Genomic DNA, 23,010 nt, shown 5'->3' with positions numbered 1-23,010 from the left:
TTATTATATGTGCCTTTCAGCGTCATAGTAGTTAAAGCTAAACTCATTTTTACATTCACATTACCCTGCTTGGTGGCCACAGTAGCTGTAACTCAGCAAGGTGCTTAATTATATTTCACATTTTAAAGATAAGAATTCTCTAGAATTATTCAGCCTAGAAACTCTACCTGCATGACTTACATTGTTCCACCTAGCATCATCATCATTAATATCTTAATACAAACATAGAGATAGGAAATTATTTATTCACATAAAGTTTGTTTTGATACCAATATATTTCACTACAGCAAGGTAAGGAGTTGGTGACTTCAGATAAAGGCAGGAAGGGAGAAAGAAATGATAAGACTATCTTTGCATCTGGAAAGACTCTGATTCCCCAAGAATCAGAAGTTCACATCAGTAAGCTACCTTAACTTTTCAAAGAAGATGCATTGAGTACTATATTTCAATTATTTTCAAATTACACCATTATAAATTAAAAACTACTGTTCTTCACAGACTGTAAGGAGCTCATGCTTCTCCTCCTTAGAGAACATGCTAAAGCAATGTTTCCCCAACATAATCAGTTTATGATACACACTGGCAGGATGCCATCTCCAGAACGTATGCCTGCGTGACAATGGCACAATAGTAGTGTTTGCATAATCTACAAGTTCTTCAAGATCCTTTGCAACAAATGTCAGTATACACCTCTAAAAGATTTTTTATTTTTTACCCCAGATTTATAGAGAATTGATTTCTAAATTATGTGCATCTATTATTGAACTAGGTGAGACTGATGAACAATCAGACTGTCTTGTGTAGCACTGAGGTCTAAGATTGCACCACAGAGCTGAGAAACTGATGTCAGAGGCAGAAACATCAGTCAAAACCTGCCTTTCATAAGGACTACACAGCATGGAGTCTACTCTGCTCCTCACTGCACATGGGGATGGATTCATGGGCATTTTGGGCCCCTTCTCAGCTTGGATTCTGCTGTTCTTAAGGCAAGTAAACACTCACTACTTCCCTGGAATGCCAGCAGCATCATCTGTTGCTGTAACACACATGCAGACATTTACTGAACACACCATTTTTAGAGCACTTCTAACCAATTTGAAGAAAGGATTATTAGCATTAAAGAGCTGAGCACATGATCAGGGTCAATTACAACAGTCATTTTACAAGTATTATAAAAGAGGCCCTTCCATCTTGCATTTCCTGCTGGAATCTTTATGGCCAACATCAGATTTATAACCTGCAGTATAGGGTCAACATCATACAATAAAATCTAAATAATGAACACCCTTAATCATGAACAGTGTTTCCAGAAGTTTCCAAATGTCACTTTTAACAGGAAATATACAATCCATCTAATGCTCCTTCTCTTAAATGTCACAGTACTGTAAAATGGTAAAAATACAAACATCTACTTGTTTAGTAGATGTTAGTAACAGAATACTACATGAAATACAGTAAAATGATAGAGTCTACAATGATCCACATACCCCAAGTTACAGGTACTTCATATTGCTAGCTTCTGTTACACTCTTATGCTCTTAAAAATGAGATCTCTAAAGCTGATTGATCAAATTAGACTTAATTAAATTAGACTAATAGAAAAATAAATATTTGGTAAATATTCCATGTCTTAATAGCAAGATATAACAGAAATTTTTTAGTATACATATATAGAATATGCCTATTGTATTCCAGTCCTGGAGCCTGAGGAAAAAGTAATGTCCTAAACTGCACAGAACATACAACTCATGAAACCATGGGCATATCCTTAAATTCACCAGAGTTAAACCCGGCAGTGTGAAAAAATGAAGTAGTTTTCATTTAGATTCACAGGTCCAATATCACTCCAAAAAGAGTATAAAATATTTTGGGGAAAAATCTGTCTTAGCAACATACTAATTCAGAGAGTGGACAAAACTATAATAGGCAATAAACCATCTTTTGAGTCTTATACTCATTAAGATTAAAAAATAATATTTGATTACTTGCAAATTATTTAGCATTGCAGAATAAAGGATATCCTGCTAACCAAGGATAAATTAAAGAAATTAATTAGGCTGCCATAAAAAAAATAAGATAGCATTTTTCCTAATCACTCCCTCCCAGAAAACCCTCTCTGCATTAAAATAAATACCACACAGCATTTTTAAATCGATGACAAATGAAAACCAAGAGTTAAAAATAACTTTTAACTACCATTCTAAGATATTTTTGTTGAAAGCCTTTTTTTTTCCACAAACACTAGACATTAGTTACAAGGAAAAATTGCTTGCTTCTGGGTGAAGAGAGGGGGAGAACACCATCATTTGAAAACTGACTTTATAATTTTGTTCAGAAGTTTGTATCCAACGTATTATAGTAGAAAGGGTCACTTAGCACAATAATGCAGGAAAGAGAAAAATATAAATATAAAGCTAGAATTCCATAAATCTTATTTCATTGTGAATTTAAAAAATTATTAAAATTTATGGAGAGATTCTCTGTGGTTTTCCTGAGAATAATACATAATGAAAAAATTAAGGCTCACAAGAAAATATGGTGATCATGTGACTTCATGACATACTTTCACTGTGATATTAATTCTACTAATTTTATTCCAAAAGTAAGCATAAAGATATTCTTTCAAAATATATCAATGTTTAATTACTCTAAAAACCTTTAGCTGTCAGGTCAAGGCTAGCACTACCAAAAATTGTAGCTATGGTCATGATACTGTAAATAAGGAAGAAATGGATTGAAGAAATTTCTTCCTAACTTTAAATCTGATTTATTCATCTCAAATTCTTGAGGTTGAATTGGTGCCCAGTGGTGGTAGAAATTCACCATGATAATAACAACGGCAAGACCTGTGAAGCGAATTTTTTGTTGGTACTTTAATAGTTTTTCCTTTTTCAGAAGCACATGTAGTCATTTTGCATTTACACAAAAGTTTTCTAACAATCAGGCTCCTCTAGCTAATATGACCATATTTAAATTCAATAATAAAATCCCTCTTCTTTCAGAGAGTTCTCACAGTTAGGCTGTTTTTTTAGTGACCACTTATCCTCTATCTTTATTCTACTACCTGGTAATATTTTCTATTCAAAACATTAGATGTCATATCTAAAATTATTAAATTATTTATCCAAAGACATGGATGAATGGACATAATCTTCAATGTTTGCTTGTCAAAAGTGTTATCTGAAAGACAATATGACATAATGTATGCAATAAGAAATAAGAGAGAAAGACACAGTTGCTAGCACTGAAAAATAATCTATCAGATGGATGGGTGAAGTGTCTTAAGTCATAGAGCCCTGTCATTTTCAGAGTCAGATGTCTTAATTAGCAGGACTTGCCCTTTCAAAGACATCTGTGCAAGAAAGAGCTTCCCTAATCTTTGCTTTGCATAATAATCTAATCACTCACACAGAAGGTGGGAGATGTAAGTACTTGACTTCTCTTCCAGCTTGAAGGAATTCAGACCTACACCTCCAGTTTCTCAGGAGAGTGGCCTAAATAACTGAAGGAAAACACAAAGGCACAGAAAGAAGAAAAAAAAGCCCGATCTGAACTTTACAGCTCTGAGCTTATCCTGAGAGAGACCTAGCTTACAGAGCCCACTCCCATGACCATATATTTTATTTTTAAGCAACGATTGTGTCACACAAAATGCAGCAGATGCACTCTGATCATGATCTTGCAATACAAACTGTTGGCCCCAGCGTTAGTCACCTTTCTGTTTCTGAATGAAAGCTGCTGTGGCTGCCTTGTTTCGTGTTGAAGTCAGCGCTGTTCTTGCTTACAAGTCCAAAACTGAAAGGCATTGTTAGGTATCTACAGTTAGAATACAGGTCCTAGCACATAGTTAGGTGTGTGGATTGAACAGTTTGGTGCTGGTGGATGCAGGCAGCAAAAGCTCATAGCCTTGGAAATGCAAATCCCAAAATGTTCGGTAGAGGTATATCCACCTGTTAGCCTTGCAAACCTAAATGTTCTTTCTGTTCCTCATATTTTCAGGTTATTCCACACCAACAAAAGTCCATGTTCTCTGAGCTTGGAAATCACAAGTAATGCCTGGAATCTTCCACTCTCAGTCATAAGTAATTGCTGGTTATATCTTGAGCACTATTTCACGCAGTCACTTCATTGACATGCTATACTTACTAACAGATGGCTCATACTGAGGCTGCACAGTAAATTACAAGGTTTGCTCATGTTTTTAAAAGATGTAATACCTTCTATTTTTCAGCAATCATAAGCAGTGCACATGAATGAACTATGCCATTAAAACCAGGATTGATAGGAGGCTGGAGAGCACAGCAAATGATATTAAAACCAATTTTGACATCAATCCTACCTCTCATTTATTGCATCTCAAGAAAAAGTAATAACCATTGTGACAAATATAGGTGAGTCCTCCAACAAGAGACAATGAATCCCATTCTATGTAAGAGGCAGAATCACAGAGAAAAATAAAGGTGAAGTCAAAATAGTAAAATTATTCCAGAGGAGTCACTGAGAACTCTGGAGCTGGCATTATGTTTGAAATTTGCAGATACTTTTTTTCACACCTCAATTACTGCATATAATTCCCAAATTAAGCACCATCATCCGTGAAAGGATCACAGATTTTTTTAATTACTTTGCTAAATATTTACAAGTTTCTCTTTAATAGAAAGATCTCATTTTTGCTATTTTTTTACACCCTGATTTAGAAAATTCTAATTAAACAGCAAGTCCTTCAAAACAAACAAACTCACTTCAAGAATTCATGATATAATGTCTTGCACATGTAGTAACTTTATCAGATATATCTTAACAACTATTGTTGTGAATGCTGGGAGCTTCTGTCCTTGGTAAGGAATGAATTGAGGAGGAGCTGGGACTGTAGAGACAGGCAGAGTGAAATGAGTATGGGGAAGCATGAAGAACTGATCAGAAGATCAAAAACTGAGGTGACAGAGCCCAGTAAAAAATGCAGAATGCATGGAAAGAGGCAAGTTCATGCGCTAGCAGAAAAGTAGGGGCCGTTTTTAAAAGTAAGGGCCACTTTTGCCTCATATACTTGAGGGCACACCACAGCCTTGGTGGACAGAGACACTAGTGCACACCTTTCCTTTGTCACTATCTTTTTAACTCACAACCAGGAGACATTTGAATTATCCTGTGCAACAGCACAGATAAACACTGTCACCTGGTTATTTGGAAGATGAAAGAGTGGAAAAAGAACATTGAACTGCATGAAAAGGCAATGGAGAAAAATTGTCCCTAAAGTAAAAATATTATAAAGGAGGAGACTTTTTTCCCCCTTTTCCACTCCTTATCTCTCTAGTTCACACTTTCTTTCCAATCTCTTTTGGAAACAGCTCTAAGAATAGCCCTTAGAACAGCCTCCAAATGCTTAAAAGCAGGGACTACCACTTGATTCCTTGCCTGCACAGAGCATGACAAATATGAGGTCCCTGCATCACTTCCCCATTATTTTTGTGCTAGGTTTTCAACAGCCCTGTGCAGCTTCTGCTTAAACCAAGCAGAAACAGACAGATGATGCTATAATTTCTATGTATAAAATAATAGCAAACACATGGAAAAATTACCACAGATTAGCAGCTCATATTTATTTCTTTCAGACAGGAGAGAAATGTAATACAGTCACTGATTTTATGTGAACTTGACTGCAGTACCACCCTTTTTGCAGAACTATTTAATGGTATATCAACTCTAAATGGACCATTTTTTGTATAGGGATATAAACACAGTTGGGAGCTGAAGATTATCACTTGCACCTTAAGGTGAGCAAGCATGTATGGTAGAGGGAAAGTTGATGTTGAGTTAGAGGATGAAATGATTATAACTTGCATATAAACTAGGTATGCATCAGCCAATAGATTGCTTATTTTCCTTACTGATTATAGCTTGCATTGATCTTATGTGTATCTCAGCTCCTTAGATAAAAATGCTCTGAGTTGAGCTTATAAAATAAACCCAGAAAAGTTTCTATGATTCATCTCTTCACTGCTGTTGCTACAGCTAGACTGATCAACTTGGACTCTGTTAGCCATGTACTGAAAGCTCATTTACAAGCCATTAAATTCACCCTCATTTGACCTGCCCAGTTCTGTTTGGCAACCCTTAGGTTGGCCTTGTTCAACCCCAAAAGTACAGCAACAGAAAAAAGACTAGTGCTAGAGGGCAAAGACTGTGGTTCTCCCTCTCCTGCAGTGCTATCTCTCCAAGAGATGTGCTTCCATCCGTGTAGGGATGCAGCAGAGGTAGTACACAAAAAAAGCACGTCAAAGCATGATATTTTCCTCAGGCATAGTAATACTACATGATACTGAGGAACTGGAGGCTTTTGGAATTTGGTGCTTATGAAAGATGAAACTGATATGGCAGTTTCAGTGACTGAATACTTATACTTGTGAAAGATTCTGTAGATATTTTCAGAGCTTCAAATACCTAACTTTTGCAAGCATGGGTAAGAATATGTATTTGCACACACAACTAAGGAGAGAGAACAAGCAAACAAACAAACACACATGTCCATTTTTCTCAGTGATTTGACTATTTCCAAATTCAACACATTTTCACCTGCTTCCTTTTCCTAAAGTGATTCTCAAGTGGTGAGAAGTGTCCAGAATGATTTCCACGCTTTGCTGGCTCTAATAAGTTACAAAGAAGAATAACATCTCAGTGTCTCACTAATAGTGGGTGGGCTGAAAAAGGTGATTATCATAACACTGAGCAACTTTTAGATTGATCTAGTTTATCAGTAATAAGGCAGAATGGGTCTAGGACATAACCATCACACAAATTGCCTGGCTGCGCTCGACATCAGCACAGAGAACAAGGACGTGCTGTTTGGTGTGATAATGTAGTGCAGGTCACTCTAGTCTTTTCCAGGCTTGTATAATTTACCCTACAAATTTATTCTTTCAGCAGGAATACACCGTGGGTTATAAGAAAAACAGGCATCTGTTTACACACTGCATTCATGTCACATACCCGTAACAACTTCCACACATTCAATCTCGACAGGTCTGAATTTGCAGTTATATATAGTGAGCTGACAAATTACTCCCAGTGGTTAAGAGTTAAATAAAAGAGATTTTGAAAAAAGTAAAAAAATAGGGCTCATTTCTTCATAGGATCATAATTTGATAGAACAACATGCAGGGTTGAATCAGCCTGCATTATTCTTACATGGCACAACATTTACTCTGGTTTTGAATTTGCAGTTCATCCCGCTGAGACTTTTCAGTTTCCCATTGAGATTTTCAGTGGAAAAATGGTTAACCTATTAAAATTACAATGCAGTATTAGCTGAAGAAAAGTTTGTCCTCTATCCCACTGTGAATGTAGCTGTGCAATAATAGTAACATCTATTTCTGATGTCTGGATAACTTGTCCCTCTGCATGTAGGAGACCATTATCCCGTGACTATGTTCTGTTCTCCTGATATAATCTCTTAAATAAAGCTTTACTGTTTACTCTCCTTAATTGAAGTACAATAGAAAAGACATGGCCTCTGAGAAGCTTCACTGCCTTGGAGCTTTGAAGGTCTTTCAAGTTGTCTTTCAGTGTACTTCAAAACATCCTTGATAAAAGAATGTGTGTGGAGGTGGAGCAGGAATTTTACTGACAGTTACATTTTATGCAGAGTTGTAAAAAGTTTACTTAGTTCCCATTCTTCTGCCAACTTTCCCTCTCACTGCTCTGCTAAGGTGTCAAATCCTGTAAAATATTTTTCTTGCAGCTCTTATTTTGTCCCTTTCTGGAGCTGAACATTTCTTTGAACAGATAAACCAAATTTGATTTGTTTGGGGTTTTGTTTGTTTGTTTGTTTGTTTGGGGTTTTTTTTAATCCTTTCAAGGTTAAAATCATCAGAAACTCATTTTAATATAATTTTTAATTTGTTAGTTCTAAAAATGAATCCTCAAACAATGAGGACCAGCCTTGCAGTGACAGATGTATGGACACAGAGACTTGATACTGGCAGATGTTTTACCTTGGATCTGAATTTTATAGAACTTATATTTAACAGTCCTCTGCACCCAGGAATAAAGAAAAAAAGAAGAAAACCATTAGGACACAGTCTAAAATAGAAACTCGTAGCAACGATAACCAGTACATGGCTACAAAAGTATCAATTAACTATGTATGTAGGCTGAGTAAGAAATATGAGAAATTACTCACTGGTAAGAAAATGCTGGGAAGTAGGGCCAAAATCCCTGTGAGCTTCATGCAGTTGCCTGATGCGCTCATCAATGGCCACCTGTTAAGAGAGGAGAAAAAAAAAAAGATTCTTTTCTAAACAAGTAACAAACAGAAATTATATTCAGATAGTTGGGTTTTTTTATTAGTGAACATTCAGTTTAAAATAAATAAGTTCCTGCAACAATCGTTACCCCTCAAGGTCTGACTGGAATTTAATGTGTCTTATTGGAAGGAAAGGAGTTAAAAAAAAAAGTTTGGTTTTTGGAGGTTCCCCCCATCTCTAACTGATGCTAGAACAAGTTGAAAAGGCTGATAAGTAACAGTATAGAAAATTGACCTGACTTTATGCACCCGAAAAGAGTATTACTGCTGCTTGCCAATAATGAAGTCAAAACATCCATCTGTTAACACCTTTAAAAAACTACTTCTAAAGCACTTTTGAAAGTATACTAGTATCAATCAGCATGTGAAAAATAATCTCTTTTAATGTGGATGGGATAACAGAGTGCTGAAATGACATTGACCAAGGAGCTGCTGTTACAAACATTTCTCTGTTCTTTTAATCAGTCAAATCATAGCCCCTCAACCCTTTCCCTGGAATAGCCCTTTGAAGAACATGTTTTTCCTAACATTTTGTTGGGTTGGTGTACTGCATGAAAACAGAGACATGAGTTGTAAAATTGGTATTATTTTTTTCCCTCGAAAATCCCAGTCAAGGAGCCAAAAGAGGGTGGTTATGAAAAGATTTCATAGTGTATGAATGACATCTACCAGCACTTTTACAGCCTATATGCTAAAAGGATGTAATCATAAAGTTAGACCTAAGAACAGGATTAGGTAAAGCAAGAAAAAGTGTTTGCAAGTAATGATAGAATATTTTTTAAATACATTAAGTAAAACAGCTGATAGGAAGAAGATTCCTTTAATTTAAATATTGCCTGTAAGAAAAAGTGTTCCATCAACACTGGCACAGCAGAAGGTAAAAGCGATTCATCTTTTAATTGTCCTAATTGTGAGATACATAACAAGGAAACAAATAGGTTGTACAAATAAAAAGCAATCCACATTTTAATAGTTTCAGGGATTTTTTTTTGGTTGGTAGTAGGAAGGAATAATTGTATAATGACTTGGCATGATACAGTCAGAAAGGAAAAATAATGATAGGATTGACCAGCTCTTTGATATGACTGTTTGCCAAATAACCCCTAGAGCCCAAAATCTTGTTTAAGTAAGCAACAGGAATTTATCAACAGGACATGATTGCTTTGCTTACAGTTTTAAAACTAACACCATAAGCCCAAATGCCCCTTTCCTTTCTTTCCTCGAGCCATTTCCTCAAGCTGCAGGTTCTTCTGCAGCTTTCTCCATTTCTATGTCTTCTCCTCTGGCTTCCCATACTCAGACACTATCAATGTAAGTTTTTGTTAGTCTCCCTTGAGCAGCATCTCTCTACACAGCTCAGCTGCAATCACATCCCCATGCAGCCTCTGTTCTTATTTCTACTCTCTCCTTGAATCCAGAATTGCTCCAAGATCAGAATTTATACTGGTAGGTTTAAGGCAGATACATGCTGGCTTAGTCCTATGACCTGTGCTTTTCCTGTTTAATCTTGCTGAGTGCTCAGCTAGACAAAAACTAAGCCTAGGAAGAGGCTGAACTCCGGACAACTTCTGAAACTGTGGGTACAAGAAGGCTGGGTAAAGGACCATTTAAGCCTAGAGGGTATTGCATGGATGGATGTTCTGTTAAGGGATGCTTCATACTAAGGACTGGCTTTGAGCTTGAGTTTACACCTAATTCACAGTACAGATATAAACTAGGGAAGTCTGTAAGTGCATGGAAAACCACAATAGGGCTGCTTCTGGTCATCAGTGTAATTAGCTTAAGAACAAAAGCATTAACTAATGTGATACCATTTTTAACAACGAAACAGCCTTTCAACGAAGACTAGGAAAATAATCTTAAATGTACATAAACACAAGCAAAAAAACCCCCACAACCAACTGGAAGAAATTTTAATGGAATTCCATCGACTCTTTGGAATCCTCTTAAAACCACTTCATAACATACCTATTTTGTCTTTAGCAAATATCGGTTAATAAATTTTCAGTAAGTCAACTAGGATGGCATGCAGAATGTCTAAAGAGAATGAGAGCTCTACAAATGTGCAGTGGGGAGCAGTATTTCATGCAGGAGAACGTCAACAGCCAACTTGTGGTCAGAAGAGAGTATGGGAACCCTTTGGTGCACATAACCACTGCCAGCACACAGGCCATACAACTTCTGTGAGTGTGCTAAAACTGAGAATTTCAATCCCTTCAGAATATCGAGGTGACCTTTGAGCTGTACAAAATTATTAAACTAATGATTTTTAGCCATATAGGTACATCAGCAAAATAAAATACCTTACACACTTCAGGGTAAACTTTCAAACTGAACAGCTTTGGATGTGAGCCAGGAAATACCTCTATCTAGAGGTAGATTTTGTCAATACAGAGAAGAATAAAATATTGGGAAATCTTGAGTATTCTTCAGGAATATCACCTGAGAGCACAAAATGTTATTCCATTTGGCTGCCAGGAAATACCACTTACTGATATATTGGCAGACTACCTTTTAGATGCCAAAAGATGAACTCACTGGGGGGGGTAGAGCAAGGAAGATTATTGAAGTCAGTTTCTATTAATTCTACCAAAACTAATATGTGAATGATAAAATAGCAGAAATTGAACCCACAATAACTCAGGTTATGATGAACAATAAAACTCCATCAGAACGATTACTTAGAGTCACAGAAGAATGTGTCTCTGATCCAATAAAATCAGAGCTGGATTCAGCTTTGTGACTTAAACCCTAACTACCTGGAGAAAGAGATCATATCCACATTGTCTTCATCAAAGATTTGTGATTCTTCAAAAAAATCCTCACTGGCATGTAGAATTTTTTCTTATTTTTCATAAACAACCCATAGGTAATTCCCAAATTTTAAATTTTGTTTTGTTTTCTTTCAAGTCAAGTGAAACATGTACCTCCAATATAAGCACAAACAGTATCCTATGTATTTTTGTATGCTATGCTCTGAACCAAGTGCAGTTTTCCTTATTAATAAAATGATGTGGAAAACTGGAGCCTTGTGTGAAGAAAATGGCAAAATTCTCAACCTGATTCAAGCACTCATTTTCCTTGTTTTAAATGGAAGAAAACATATATACTGTTAATGAAGGAATAATTACCTTGTCTGATTTCAGTAGTATCAGCTTAGCCAGAAAAACATGCAAAAAGTAATAATTTTAAAGGTACTATTTATTACCAGCATGTAACATGCAAGATCACATGAAGGGTGAGGTTTGAAGGGACCACAGCGGACTATCTGGTCCAACCTCCATGGGGCGGGACTATGGACTTGATTTTGTTATCTTTTAGGTAAAACTACAGTATTTCTCCACAAGAAATGTTATTAAAAGAAAACAACCAATAGATGGGTTTCTAAAAAGTCAGCTATTGCTTTATCTGAATCAAGATATGGGAATTTGGTTTAAAGAGATCAAAGTATTTTTATATCTGATTATGACTTAAACACAAACTTTAGAATTTTCTGTAATTGGGATACTTGAACCATCCCTTTTCTCCACTGAGGATACATGCTTGAAATGATGTGCATTTCCATTATTTATTTAATCTAATTTTTTACATAACATTTATCTTCTTTCAGTCATAACAAATGAAGGAACCACAGTAGTGCAGTAAACATACTTGAAGCTGAAGATGGTAATATTAAAAATCCTATACTGATTTTAAGTGATATTGACATAGAACAAAAACAGCTTCTGCTACACAAATTAACAATTAAAAAAAAAAGTTATTTAAAGTCTTTCTCCTTTAAAGATTTTAGAAACTTTTGATGAAACAAGTTCTGTTTCACCTCATTTGGATGCAGACGTGAACTGAATCTATCTATCTATCTATCTATTTAGCTCAGGTTCGGATAAACAAATTATGACAATAACAAAAGGAAACCTATGTAGTAGTTGTTGAGAATAGTTTGCAACTACTTTACCTAATGTAGGGGTTCAACCTTGACAACATTTGTTATAACAGCTCCACTGAAATCAGAATAAGGATTTGATGGATTTAACTTGGATCTACTACTAAAATTCTGGGGTCTTTTTTTTTTTTTTTTTTTAAAGGGGTTTAGCTGAAAATATTTTTTATAGAAAGCCTTCTTTTGTGTTTATGATCACACTGCAGAGCAGGCCTGGATCAAGAAAAGTGAGTTGTTTGATTCTCAGTATTTTCCATGTTCTCCAGAAGTACTCAACAGTAACTGTTCAGGTGTGCTGGAGCTGCTGAACTACTCAGAAAGATGTGATGCAGGAAGGAGGAACAACCCCCATCCCATCATGTTTTTGAAGTTGTGCCTGCAAATAATGAGTGTCCTTAACAAAGAGTTATAAAAATGGTCACTCTGTCAATCCATCAGTTTTATAATCTCAGATATACAAATTCCACACTGGAGCAACATAATACTCAGCCTAGGTCTAAGCTGTGGTTTAATCCTGACCCGATCTTGCCCATAGCTTTGATTTTTAACTGAACAAGTTCAGTGGAGGAAACTATCCCTGGGGTACTTATCTCCCAGGCAGGTGAGCTCTGATCACCAGTTTAAACTACTCTGCAAAATGAGCAGCTGCAACGCTGTAGGAGCGGAGGTGACTGGTCAAACATCCCTTTGTGTTCAGCACACTTAAGAGAATTCACATTCAATGAACTTGGCCAGGAATTTATTAAAAGGTTTTATTTTTAAACCTTAAATAGTCACCAAAAAAATGGCTCAAGAAGCTGGTGATCGCGGGCAGTAAGAAAACATCAGGTAAAAAGGGAATGTTGCAGGGGAACATGTGACTGCCTTCACCCTTGTTAACATTGAGGCAATTCAGAAAGAGACTTCTGTGTGTTCCAAATTGTAATTCAAAATTCATTCACTTCTCTGTCATAGTCCTCTGTTTGGACACACCCTTTTATAAAGCTGAAGAACATGGCATACAACAGCACTAAAGTGCTAGTTATCTATTAAATGCCGTGTATCTTGATATATTCAAACAATGCAGAGCTTCTTAAAGAGATCTAGCAGGCAACTGCATTTGGCTTTCCTGGCCAGTGTGAATGTTAACTCTGAAAATGCACACTCTTGAAGAAAAAGAAGCACAGACACCTACAGTTTTTCCTAAATGACACCATAAAAGTCCCTCTTTGCTGTACTGTAGCACAGGTTAGTTCAGCTGCTGCCATGCTAGTGAAACAGATAAAGAGATGCATTATACATTCATCTCTCTGTGTTTGAAAACATTAAAGCCTGTTTCCTGTAAAAAGATTTAATAATTTTCTTCTCAGTCTAATTTCTAAATTGCAATCACATATAATATTTACATTTTTTCTCAAATTATTTTATAAGCAAGGAAATAAAGAAGCTTATTGCAGAAACAGGGTTTAAATGAGCAACTCTCAGTCCCTCGTAGTGTGATCAAGTTTCCATAGTTGAAAATAACTGCCAATTTTCTCCTAAGATTAGGCTAGGAAGAGATGTAGGTGCTTCAGAAAAAACAGTGTGAACAGTGAATCAAACTCCATTTTGTTGGTGTGGGTGGATTTCTTTAGAAATATTTTAATTTCCAAGCAAAGCAAGGCAAAAAGTAGCTTTTATTTTTTTTCTTTCTGTGTTTGCTCATCACACTTCATTACATGTCTGCAATTTCTAAATCAAGTTTTATTCTTTCTAGGAAAAAAAAAATAGCTCTTTTCATCTTTGATGGTCATGGAAATTAACAGCAGTTTCTACTACACCTATTTCCAAGACATATCATATTGTCACTGAAAAGACGCAGTGGTGTCTGTGCTATTTTGATAGGGGTTTATTAATACAATAATGGAATAAATATTTAAATTCTCCCTCTTCCTGGCCCATCATTGCTAGGTCTACTGTCATACTAGCCCAATGCTAGATTAAAAGAGAAATTTTTTGTTTTATCCTTAAAAGAAATTGAAACTCTTCCTCACCAGATTTCTCTGGAAGTTCTCACTTCCTAATAAAATATAACCTCTGTAAGCAGATATTAAAACGTTTTTCAATCCACCCAGAACACAACTTCAAATAGGGGAGGAAGAATCAGAAAATTATCTATTTTGTCAAATCACTTTCTATTTTAAGATCATTGATGGAAAAGTGAGGAGGTCAGGTAGATACTACCTATCCCTTTCAGTGAAGACAGACATTTACATTTGAGCATAACTTCTTTAAATTACTATTTGTTTGAAACACGTCAATGACATAAACTCTTCTGAAGTCAGAATAATAACCTTTTTATGAGGGGCATCTAAGGGCACATGCAGCATAATATATATAGACTCTAATTACACTAATTGCTAATTGTGCCCCCAATACAGGCAACTTATGTGAATATGCGTGAGTAGCAATTTTTACTACTTATTAACATGAGACAGTAGAAATTAGATCACTAGTTTAAGAAAATGCTAAATGTAAGGAGTTAAGACAACTGTTGAATGGCTGGGATTCCATGGAAAAATGGCAAGAAAAGAAGGAAAGATTAGCACTCTCATCAAAACAGCTATATTTAGTGCAGTAGCAAAAAGAACTCCTCTTTTTTCCCCCAAAATTTGCTTCACTAAAGGCCGTTCTCACAAAAAGAAAAGGGCAATTTTCTGTATCAGTGTGCATACACACAATACTTATTAAAATAACACTGCTTTAATTTCCCTACCATATTCATAGCATTTCCACAGCCTCCTGACCTTGACTCCAATCACAGCCAATTTGACTACATATCAAAGGAAACTGGCTTCTACAAGACCCTCTTTAATGTTGCCCAGCAATTCTCCTCCCAAGAGCTGAAAAGCTTCTTTCTTTGCTCTCTCTGACTCAGAGCTGTCAAAGCAGTACGAGAATGTTCTTCACAAATCAATAAACAGGAAGATCTGATCTACTGTACTTCTAATAGCTACTGAAATCAGTCACTCACTGTTCCTTGTATATTAGGAGATAAGACTGGATTTAAATAAGAACACTTTGTGCCCTTAATGAGGAACAGCAGGGGGGAAAAGGCAATTGATAGTCATTGTTCCCAGCTGCTGAAGTTCAAATTTAAGTCTTGGTATTAACTGAGTTGAAAAAGCAGTGAAGGACAATTAGTTTTCTGGTGGAAAGTTCTGTGGTCTGAAATATTTTGAGAATGTAAAAATAAACAAGAAATGTGCTTATTTTTCACATTAAAGACAAAATAGGTAAGTGCAACATTGTTTGCATGCATTTACAGCTGTTACAAAGACTAAATTCAAATTTCTGGGTCATGGTAGGACTGTACAGTTCAGCAGATTTAAATCTGAGTGACTTTATACAATTCTCCTTTTAGTAAAAAAAATATAAAAAATCCTAAAAACTAGTAGAATACATGTATTGTACCTTGACTGCTTTTTTTTTAATCTTCAGATGAAATAAGAGAGTAAAATGTAATATAAATTTAGGAAACATCTTAAAGCTCTGGGCACAGAGCCTCAGAAAACAGTAAATAAAACAATGATCTCCTTGACTTAATATATCTACTGTGAAAAACCATCCATTGCTTCTTAGGCTTTTGTTTTATAATCCTAGATCAGTGCACTTTAGGCTTTGTGTATTTCTATGCCCAGGGAAAGAAAGGTCTTATAGTTTAAACCACAAAAACATTCAAATTTAGAGAGAATAAACCAGTTGCAAACCACCTGTAATCTGAAGAACAAACATCTTTAGGAAACAAACATCTTTAGGCCATGTTACTGAGAACACAGCTGCGCTGGGCAGGGCACGTCTCCAGGATGAAGGACCACCGCCTCCCTAAGATCTTGCTCTATGGTGAACTTGCCACCGGTTGCTGCAAGAGAGGAGCGCCGAAGAAAAGATACAAGGACTCCCAGAAACAACATCTCAGCCTTGGCCATATTGATCACCATAACTGTTCTACTCTGGCCTCCAACTGGGAGACCTGGACACACACCATCTATAACGCTGCTGATGCTTTTGAGAAAGCACGCAGGATCACCCTTGAGGAGAAAAGACATCGCAGAAAGAATCGTGCCTTGAGAATATACCTCCTAAGGAGTCTTTCTGTTGTGCCTTTTGCAACCAGACGTGCCTATCTCGTATTGGCCTTTTTAGCCACCAACATGCTTGTAACAAACGTGGGTAGAGCCCTTCCCAAATCTTCATTCGTGAAGCCCAGCCATGATGATGATCTTCTATAGAGCCCCATAAAATATACTCCTTAGAGCTGTGACTATACAGACCTATAGATTCAGCGATTTCCCTTCTGCCTTCAGCATAAAGTTGAAACTCTATGTATTTTTAGTTCTGTATTGTAAGCCGGGCAAAAGAGAAGCTAAAGTGTATAGACTACCCTGAACCTCTGGTAGGCTATTGATCTTAAAATGAATCTAACTTTGATGCAGTTTGACATTTTCAAAGTCAGTAGGAGCTGGGTGCCTGCAACTAGGGAGAGAATGTGTTCTTTGGTAAGTAAAACTTCTAGTAAGGAGCTCAGCATGGCATATATTCTTCCTGAGATCAAATCTTACTTTTGAGGTCAAGGCACCTGCATACCTGCACACTATAAAAGCTTTGAAATGTTTCCACATCAGTATTTTTTTATTTTTTTTTTTAACAACATTCTATCTTTCAGGATTGCTCATCGTCCATAAGACTTTTAGGTGGTATACTGTGATCATTTCTAGGCACCATAACCAAGAGGCACATGGATCAACTGCAGAGAGCCAAGAATGATGGTGACCTACAACAAAGTGTTGAGTGAGCAATTGCAACTAAAACTGAGGAACAGAAGCCTTAGGAAATCAGGAAACAGAGACATCTGAAATGAGTCCTTTTCCTACTATGAACCTAATAATTTCTGCTTTGTCAGTGTTGTTAGATCTTATTTAATTGTGCTAAAACCACAGGGCATTTGGAGGGTTCTGGATGATAAGCTACGATAAACTTTTTATAATAAAAAAATTCTACCATGTGCTTTCCTAGTTACTTACATTAAATAACATAAGTAGCCTATATGTGAAGACACATGCTCTTCAATCATTCTTTCAGGAAATAGTGAAAACTATGAGAAACCTATTTAGGGGAGGTACAGAAGAGGAATTACAAATCCCAGTTTTTCACCTCTCATTCCAAGTGTTCTTGCACCAATTTTAGGGAAAATCCTAGTTCCCAAATGAGGATTACTGGAAAGGGAGGGGAGATGGAATACATTCTAATACAAATTATTCCTAAAACTGAAGATGTGTACTATTTCGCACTTAAAGTTCATAATGTTTCCAGAATTGTTAAATGCCATTAGCAGCTTATACTGATATTTTCTATAATCTAAACTGATGATGGTCTCTTCCACTGAAGGCAATGGAAACACAGTTGATTTGATAGAATCTTCCACCTTTTTCCTCCCTCTTTCCTTCTTAATGCCCACACAGTCTTTGCACGCTCTGCATACAGATAATTCATTAACCATTTTAAATCAAGAAGGTTTCAGCAACTTAAAAAAGGAAAAAACTTGTAAGATACACTACCTCAAAACATCAAATGTAAAATAACTCAATTCTGCGCTTTCTGTAACTGCAAAAAATTCACACTTCCCCTCTCTCATTTCTACCTCAAGTGAGTTTCAAGGTATGCAATCTTATTTCTTCCATTACATTTGTACCAAGTAGCATCCTACTCTGCAGGAATCTTACTGGTTTCACTGACACTATTCAAGGCAAAAGCTACTGTTTTGCATGTGTGGAGGCATCTGGATTGTGACAGGAAACAATAGAAAAGATCAGGTCTAGTGAGAAAACTTCACAAAAGATGTTCTAGGTATTGAATTTTCTCATTCAAATGCTTATAGAAACACAACTTGCTGCAAAGTAGAACAGGGCATTGATCTGCAAAACCTGTTTGAGGTCATCACTTAAGAAAAACGTGGTACATTTAGATTTCGGGTAGGTAACATGAGAGCACATTCACACTCTTGTGAGGGTTCTTAAAATAGTACCTGGGTATCTCAGGGGTAGAGAAAAGTTTTGCATAGCTACATTGGCATTGCCCTTACCCTTCCCCTGCATTTTTCCTACAGAGCGTCTGTTGTCTGACTACTTTGTTATTCTCAATCTAAGTATATATTTAGACATTTTGTAATAGGAAAAGGCTGAGCCATTAATTATGATTCTGTTGTTGCTGAAACATTAGTCTTTTTAGGCTCTAACCTACCCTAATATGATTGTTTAATAAATGTGTTTCTTTTAGGCATTGTCTCTGACATAAAGACATAAAAAAATGACACCTTGTTGTGGCCTTTTTTATTTCTTTTGCTTCTCTGCTAGAGAAGACAGTAATTTCTCTTCATTATGGTTTTTATACTTTGAAATAGAACTGACTCCTTTCTATTCACTTTAAAAATATTTCTAAACAATATAAAATAAATTCTTCTTTTTTGTACTTAGTATGAAAATGCTCTTATTAATGTTTCATAATCCATCCCTAAGGTAAAGCCCTAGTGTCTCTTAACAAGATTTTATGGTTATTTTGATTTTCCTCCTCTCTTTATCACTTTTTCCTCTCATTAAACTAATAAAAAATAATAAATTCATGATACATTGAAAATACCATTTGTTTCTGAAAGGTCAGGTATTATACACCAGTTTTGTGCCAAGGGAAATGGATCTTTAGTGACTTAGGGAACTGTAAGTAGAATGTCATGCAAGGAATGTTTTATTTTATGTCTGCCCTCGAACATATGCCTATGTAATAATCCTGTATTGGCTGAGCATCACCAGTGAAGATTATTCTTTTATAGTTCTAGTTACATTCCCTCTCTTTCATTGATCTTTCATCATATTAGTTTTATTGCTCCTTTTCCCCAGATTTGTGAATCTCCAGTGCCGTTACTAGCATTATTTTTGGGAATAGCTGCTCATGACAGCAAGTAAGAACCTCATAGCCTGGACCTGTATTTTATGCAGGTTACTTAGAAGAGAAACAGAGGCTTCAGTCAGTATTGTCTTTACTCAGCACTGCTTTTAGCTGATTATGATTTCAAAGTTTTTCTCTTCACCATCTTCAGCTCTGACCGAAGATAGTGAAAACACTAGCTTGCCCTTTGACTCCTCTCGGGTTATCATCCCATCAGTACTAAAGAGGCTTTGATTTTCAGTCCTGTCTTTTCCACCATTTTCCTGTTGTCTTCTTAATTTGTTGTTCAGCATCTTCATTCACTTTTATAATTTCAATTCACACTTCAAAACCCATGTCACTACCCCAAATGCAGTGAAAATACATTTTCTCATACATATGTAGTAAACATCTCAATTTTATTCAATGATGTTTATAAATAAGAGCTGAAGAATTGCTTGGACTAAGTATGCTGCTACATGTGGAATGACATGCAAAAACATACAGGGCAGACTTTGTGAGGTTTATCTGTCCTAACTCAGGAGTCATAAGGTGAAACATATAAAAGCCTTCTTCTATTAGAAATTAAGAGAAATATGCATCTCCTGAGACAATTCCACTCATACTAAGACATAAACCCCAGAATAATCCTCTAAATATGTGTATAAATTTTACCCTTATAAAGCTTAATTTTCCTAAGTGAGTTTGCATGCCAAGGAGGAGGATGTCTTTGAAAGACTGACAGAAGGAATGCATGAAAGAAGAGGGTTATAGGAAGGCATAGGACAAGGTGGAAGGTAAGACAAAAATATTCTTTACAGGGGTACACTCTAGGGTAATAATGCAAAAGGATTCTACATGCAGCATCCATTGTATTAATCCTGTATCTCTTCTCTTTCATATTTTCTGCTCTTTCTTTCTTTTTCTCTTTGAGTGTTACACCACAAGTGACAATTTTTTTCACTCTAAATAATCCTTAGTCCTAAAACTTCCCCAAATAGGTTACCTCTTTGGTCTCCTTTTTAGCTGTACAGGGTGAAACAAGTAAGATGATGTCAATAGGGACAGTTTTATTACAGTGTGGTCTATTCCCATTATTTGTTTATTTCATCCATATTCTTACATCTGGAAATTCCAAGAGTATAATACTCTACTTCAAGCTGATTAAAACTATTTGTTCAATCAAGTGCTGACATGACACAAAAAGAAAAGCTTCATCTCATGAGATTACTTCCTGCATGGATTAAACAAACATTTATTTATTGTTCTTGCCCAATGAACCTTTAGAAGATGGCCTCTCAGTCTCAATGACTTCTGCAGAATGTTCTATATCCCAGCAGCTGCTCAAGCTTGGGGGCAACCACACGATCAGCGCTTAATGCTCCTTGTTATCTGAAACTTCTTTATACACCACTACAGATCTTGACTTTGCACAAAAGCCTCTTTTTCTCCCTGGGGAAGACATGCATATAGCACACTGGAAGATAATAAAATTGCTCTAGGCAAATAACTGTTCAAATGGAAACAATTGCTGATAGGGTTGATACTACGCTGATTGAAGATAATGGCAAAACTCCTATAATAGTATAATATGACTTGTGAGAGGAGCTGCCTTCATCCTGCAGCTGGTCAAAATCTATGTATTTATGCTTTTCTAATCTGTGAGTTAAATTCAATTGGCATGAAAGCAAAACCCAAGTCATATATAGCCCATATTGCTAAACCGCAATGTTAAAAACCTCTGATTTAAATTGGAAGATACATTCTCTGATTTCCACAGTTCAATCTATTTGAGAAGAAAAGGTATTTATAATAAACAAATAAATTAATGCCATAGCACATTTTTACAGGGAATGTAAAATTGTATATACTGGAGGTTGAGAGCTATACTGGCATGAAAGATCAGAGAGTATGCATGAATTCAAGAAAACCATCACTTCATGTACATCAAAAAACCCCATTATCATAAGGTGCATTTGGTAAGTGCCACAGATTTTATTCAAGTACTTGCAGTAACATTACATGCAGTTTTCATCTTAAATATGTTTTCATTAGCCCTCTCTTTGCAAAGCTGAATATCCTATTTACCACTGTCAATCTGTAAAGGTCTCAGATGAATTTCAGATCTTTGAAAATGGCTTTGTTCAAACACCAGATTTATCCATTTCACAGATTCAGATCCTGCCCTGAGTAGAAAGGGAGGGCTCTTCCTTCCCAGGGGAACAAAGTTCCAAACTGCACCCCTGCAGGAGGGGGTATAATTAAAGCTAAGAAATTTTGTGTTTCCAGGAAAACTGTGACTGGTCTGCACTGACTATTGCCATTTCAAAGACTTCTTGGTGCAAACACTAAACACACTTTTTTTTGCGTATCAGTTCAAAAATAAATGCAACAAACTCGTGCATAAATATCGTGGCAGAGTTCTAAAAATGTATTTATCATCAGCTTCAAACATGAAAAATAACCTTTCACCTCCAGAAAATACACCACATTTTGAAAAATGCTTTAGCTGTTTATTATGAAATGCCATAAAAACCTCTCTTACATTTGCCACCTTATTTTCACAGCTATCTGTATTTTATATTTTTTTTTTTTCACAAGTAAATAATTTATTTCTTGTTAGGCTTGCCTTATTACTCATCTGTTTCTAAGAGCAGAGAATTGAGAAATTCTAAGAATAGAAAAAATCTTGGAGAATTAAGATAGTAAGAAAGATGGAGATCCTGAAATAAAGTGCCACTGAAGGGGAATGCAATTCAAGTTTGTGAAATAAGGAGTAAGAATAAGGGAGAAACAAAGACAAGATTTTCATCACAGTTTGAAGTCAGCCAAGAAACCTGAATTTGCGGAATCTGTATAGCAGCACCACATAATACAGTGATAGGCAGTTTAATTGGCAGTTACAAAACTTTAATTTACTAAGTCAGAAACCCTTTCTGAATGTCTAACTTACAAGCTATTGTTATCACAGTGACAATTTGACATGCGGCCTTCAAGCTAGGCAAATAAAGGAAAGAAATTAGCATTCTCTTGGAAAAAAAAAAATCTATTTATGAAAGACTTAACTATGAAGAATTTGCTCAAGAAAGGACTCCAAAAGACAAAAACCAACACATTCTCATAACATAAAACTTAAGAGTAATCTCTATGGACAGTTCTCATTATTTCTAAGAAATGCCTTTAAAAAGCAGTGAAAGTGCATCTTAAAACTATGGGTACAATTTAAGAAACAAGGATGGACTTGATTCCTTCCATAAAACTTACACTGCAGCTTCCATTTGCTTGAATGCTACGAGATCAGATGACATATTTTTATACAAAATTTCATCAAGACTGCTGAGACTGAATTTATTCTCAGGGTTTATAGAAAGTAAAAAACCCACCCAAAACTACACCATCAGTGTATGATAGAGGCAGGTCCCTTGTGGCATTGGCTCTGTCAGACATGGGGAAAGCTTCTGGCAGCTTCTCACAGAAGATGGAGTGAGTGACCTCTCTTTGTCCTTTTCCTGACCCACGAGCCATTATAATACCCATTGCATTTTCTCTCCCCTGTCCAGCAGAGGAGGGGAGGGACAGAGCAGCTTTAGGGGGCACCTGTCATCCAGCCAGGGTTAACCACCAGAATACATCGGGAGGGCTAGGATTTCTAAAGAAATCTGAAGGCAGAAGTAAATTTATGTAAGCTTTTTGACAAGTTATGTCAAATAAAAATAATGAGATCATTTGTAAAAAGCAAATGAAACCATGCTTGTTCAATACACTATTTGCTGCAATGAATTTAGATATTTGAATGAGACATGCAGAGGAATTTAAAGCTTCACTGAGT

The 23,010-nt window shown here is 36.1% G+C and overlaps 1 protein-coding gene across 4 annotated transcripts in view; it reads right to left on the bottom strand.

The window, feature by feature from the left end:
* LOC127474395 (dystrophin-like) overlaps window positions 1-23,010 on the bottom strand; it is a 589,003-nt gene that overhangs the window by 117,778 nt on the left and 448,215 nt on the right. For all 4 annotated transcript variants that reach the window (XM_051795060.1, XM_051795058.1, XM_051795057.1 and 1 more), the window contains exon 19: window positions 8,180-8,258. In XM_051795060.1, coding sequence (XP_051651020.1) covers window positions 8,180-8,258 — 79 coding nt within the window. The remainder of the gene's footprint in view (window positions 1-8,179; window positions 8,259-23,010) is intronic.

The sequence above is a fragment of the Manacus candei genome, unplaced genomic scaffold (assembly GCF_025592945.1).
Source record: "Manacus candei isolate 608988 ecotype Guabito, Panama unplaced genomic scaffold, ASM2559294v1 h1tg000041l, whole genome shotgun sequence".
Lineage (NCBI taxonomy): Eukaryota > Metazoa > Chordata > Aves > Passeriformes > Pipridae > Manacus > Manacus candei.
The sequence above is the reverse complement of the archived record's forward strand: the minus strand, read 5'-3'. Positions and strand labels throughout refer to the sequence as shown.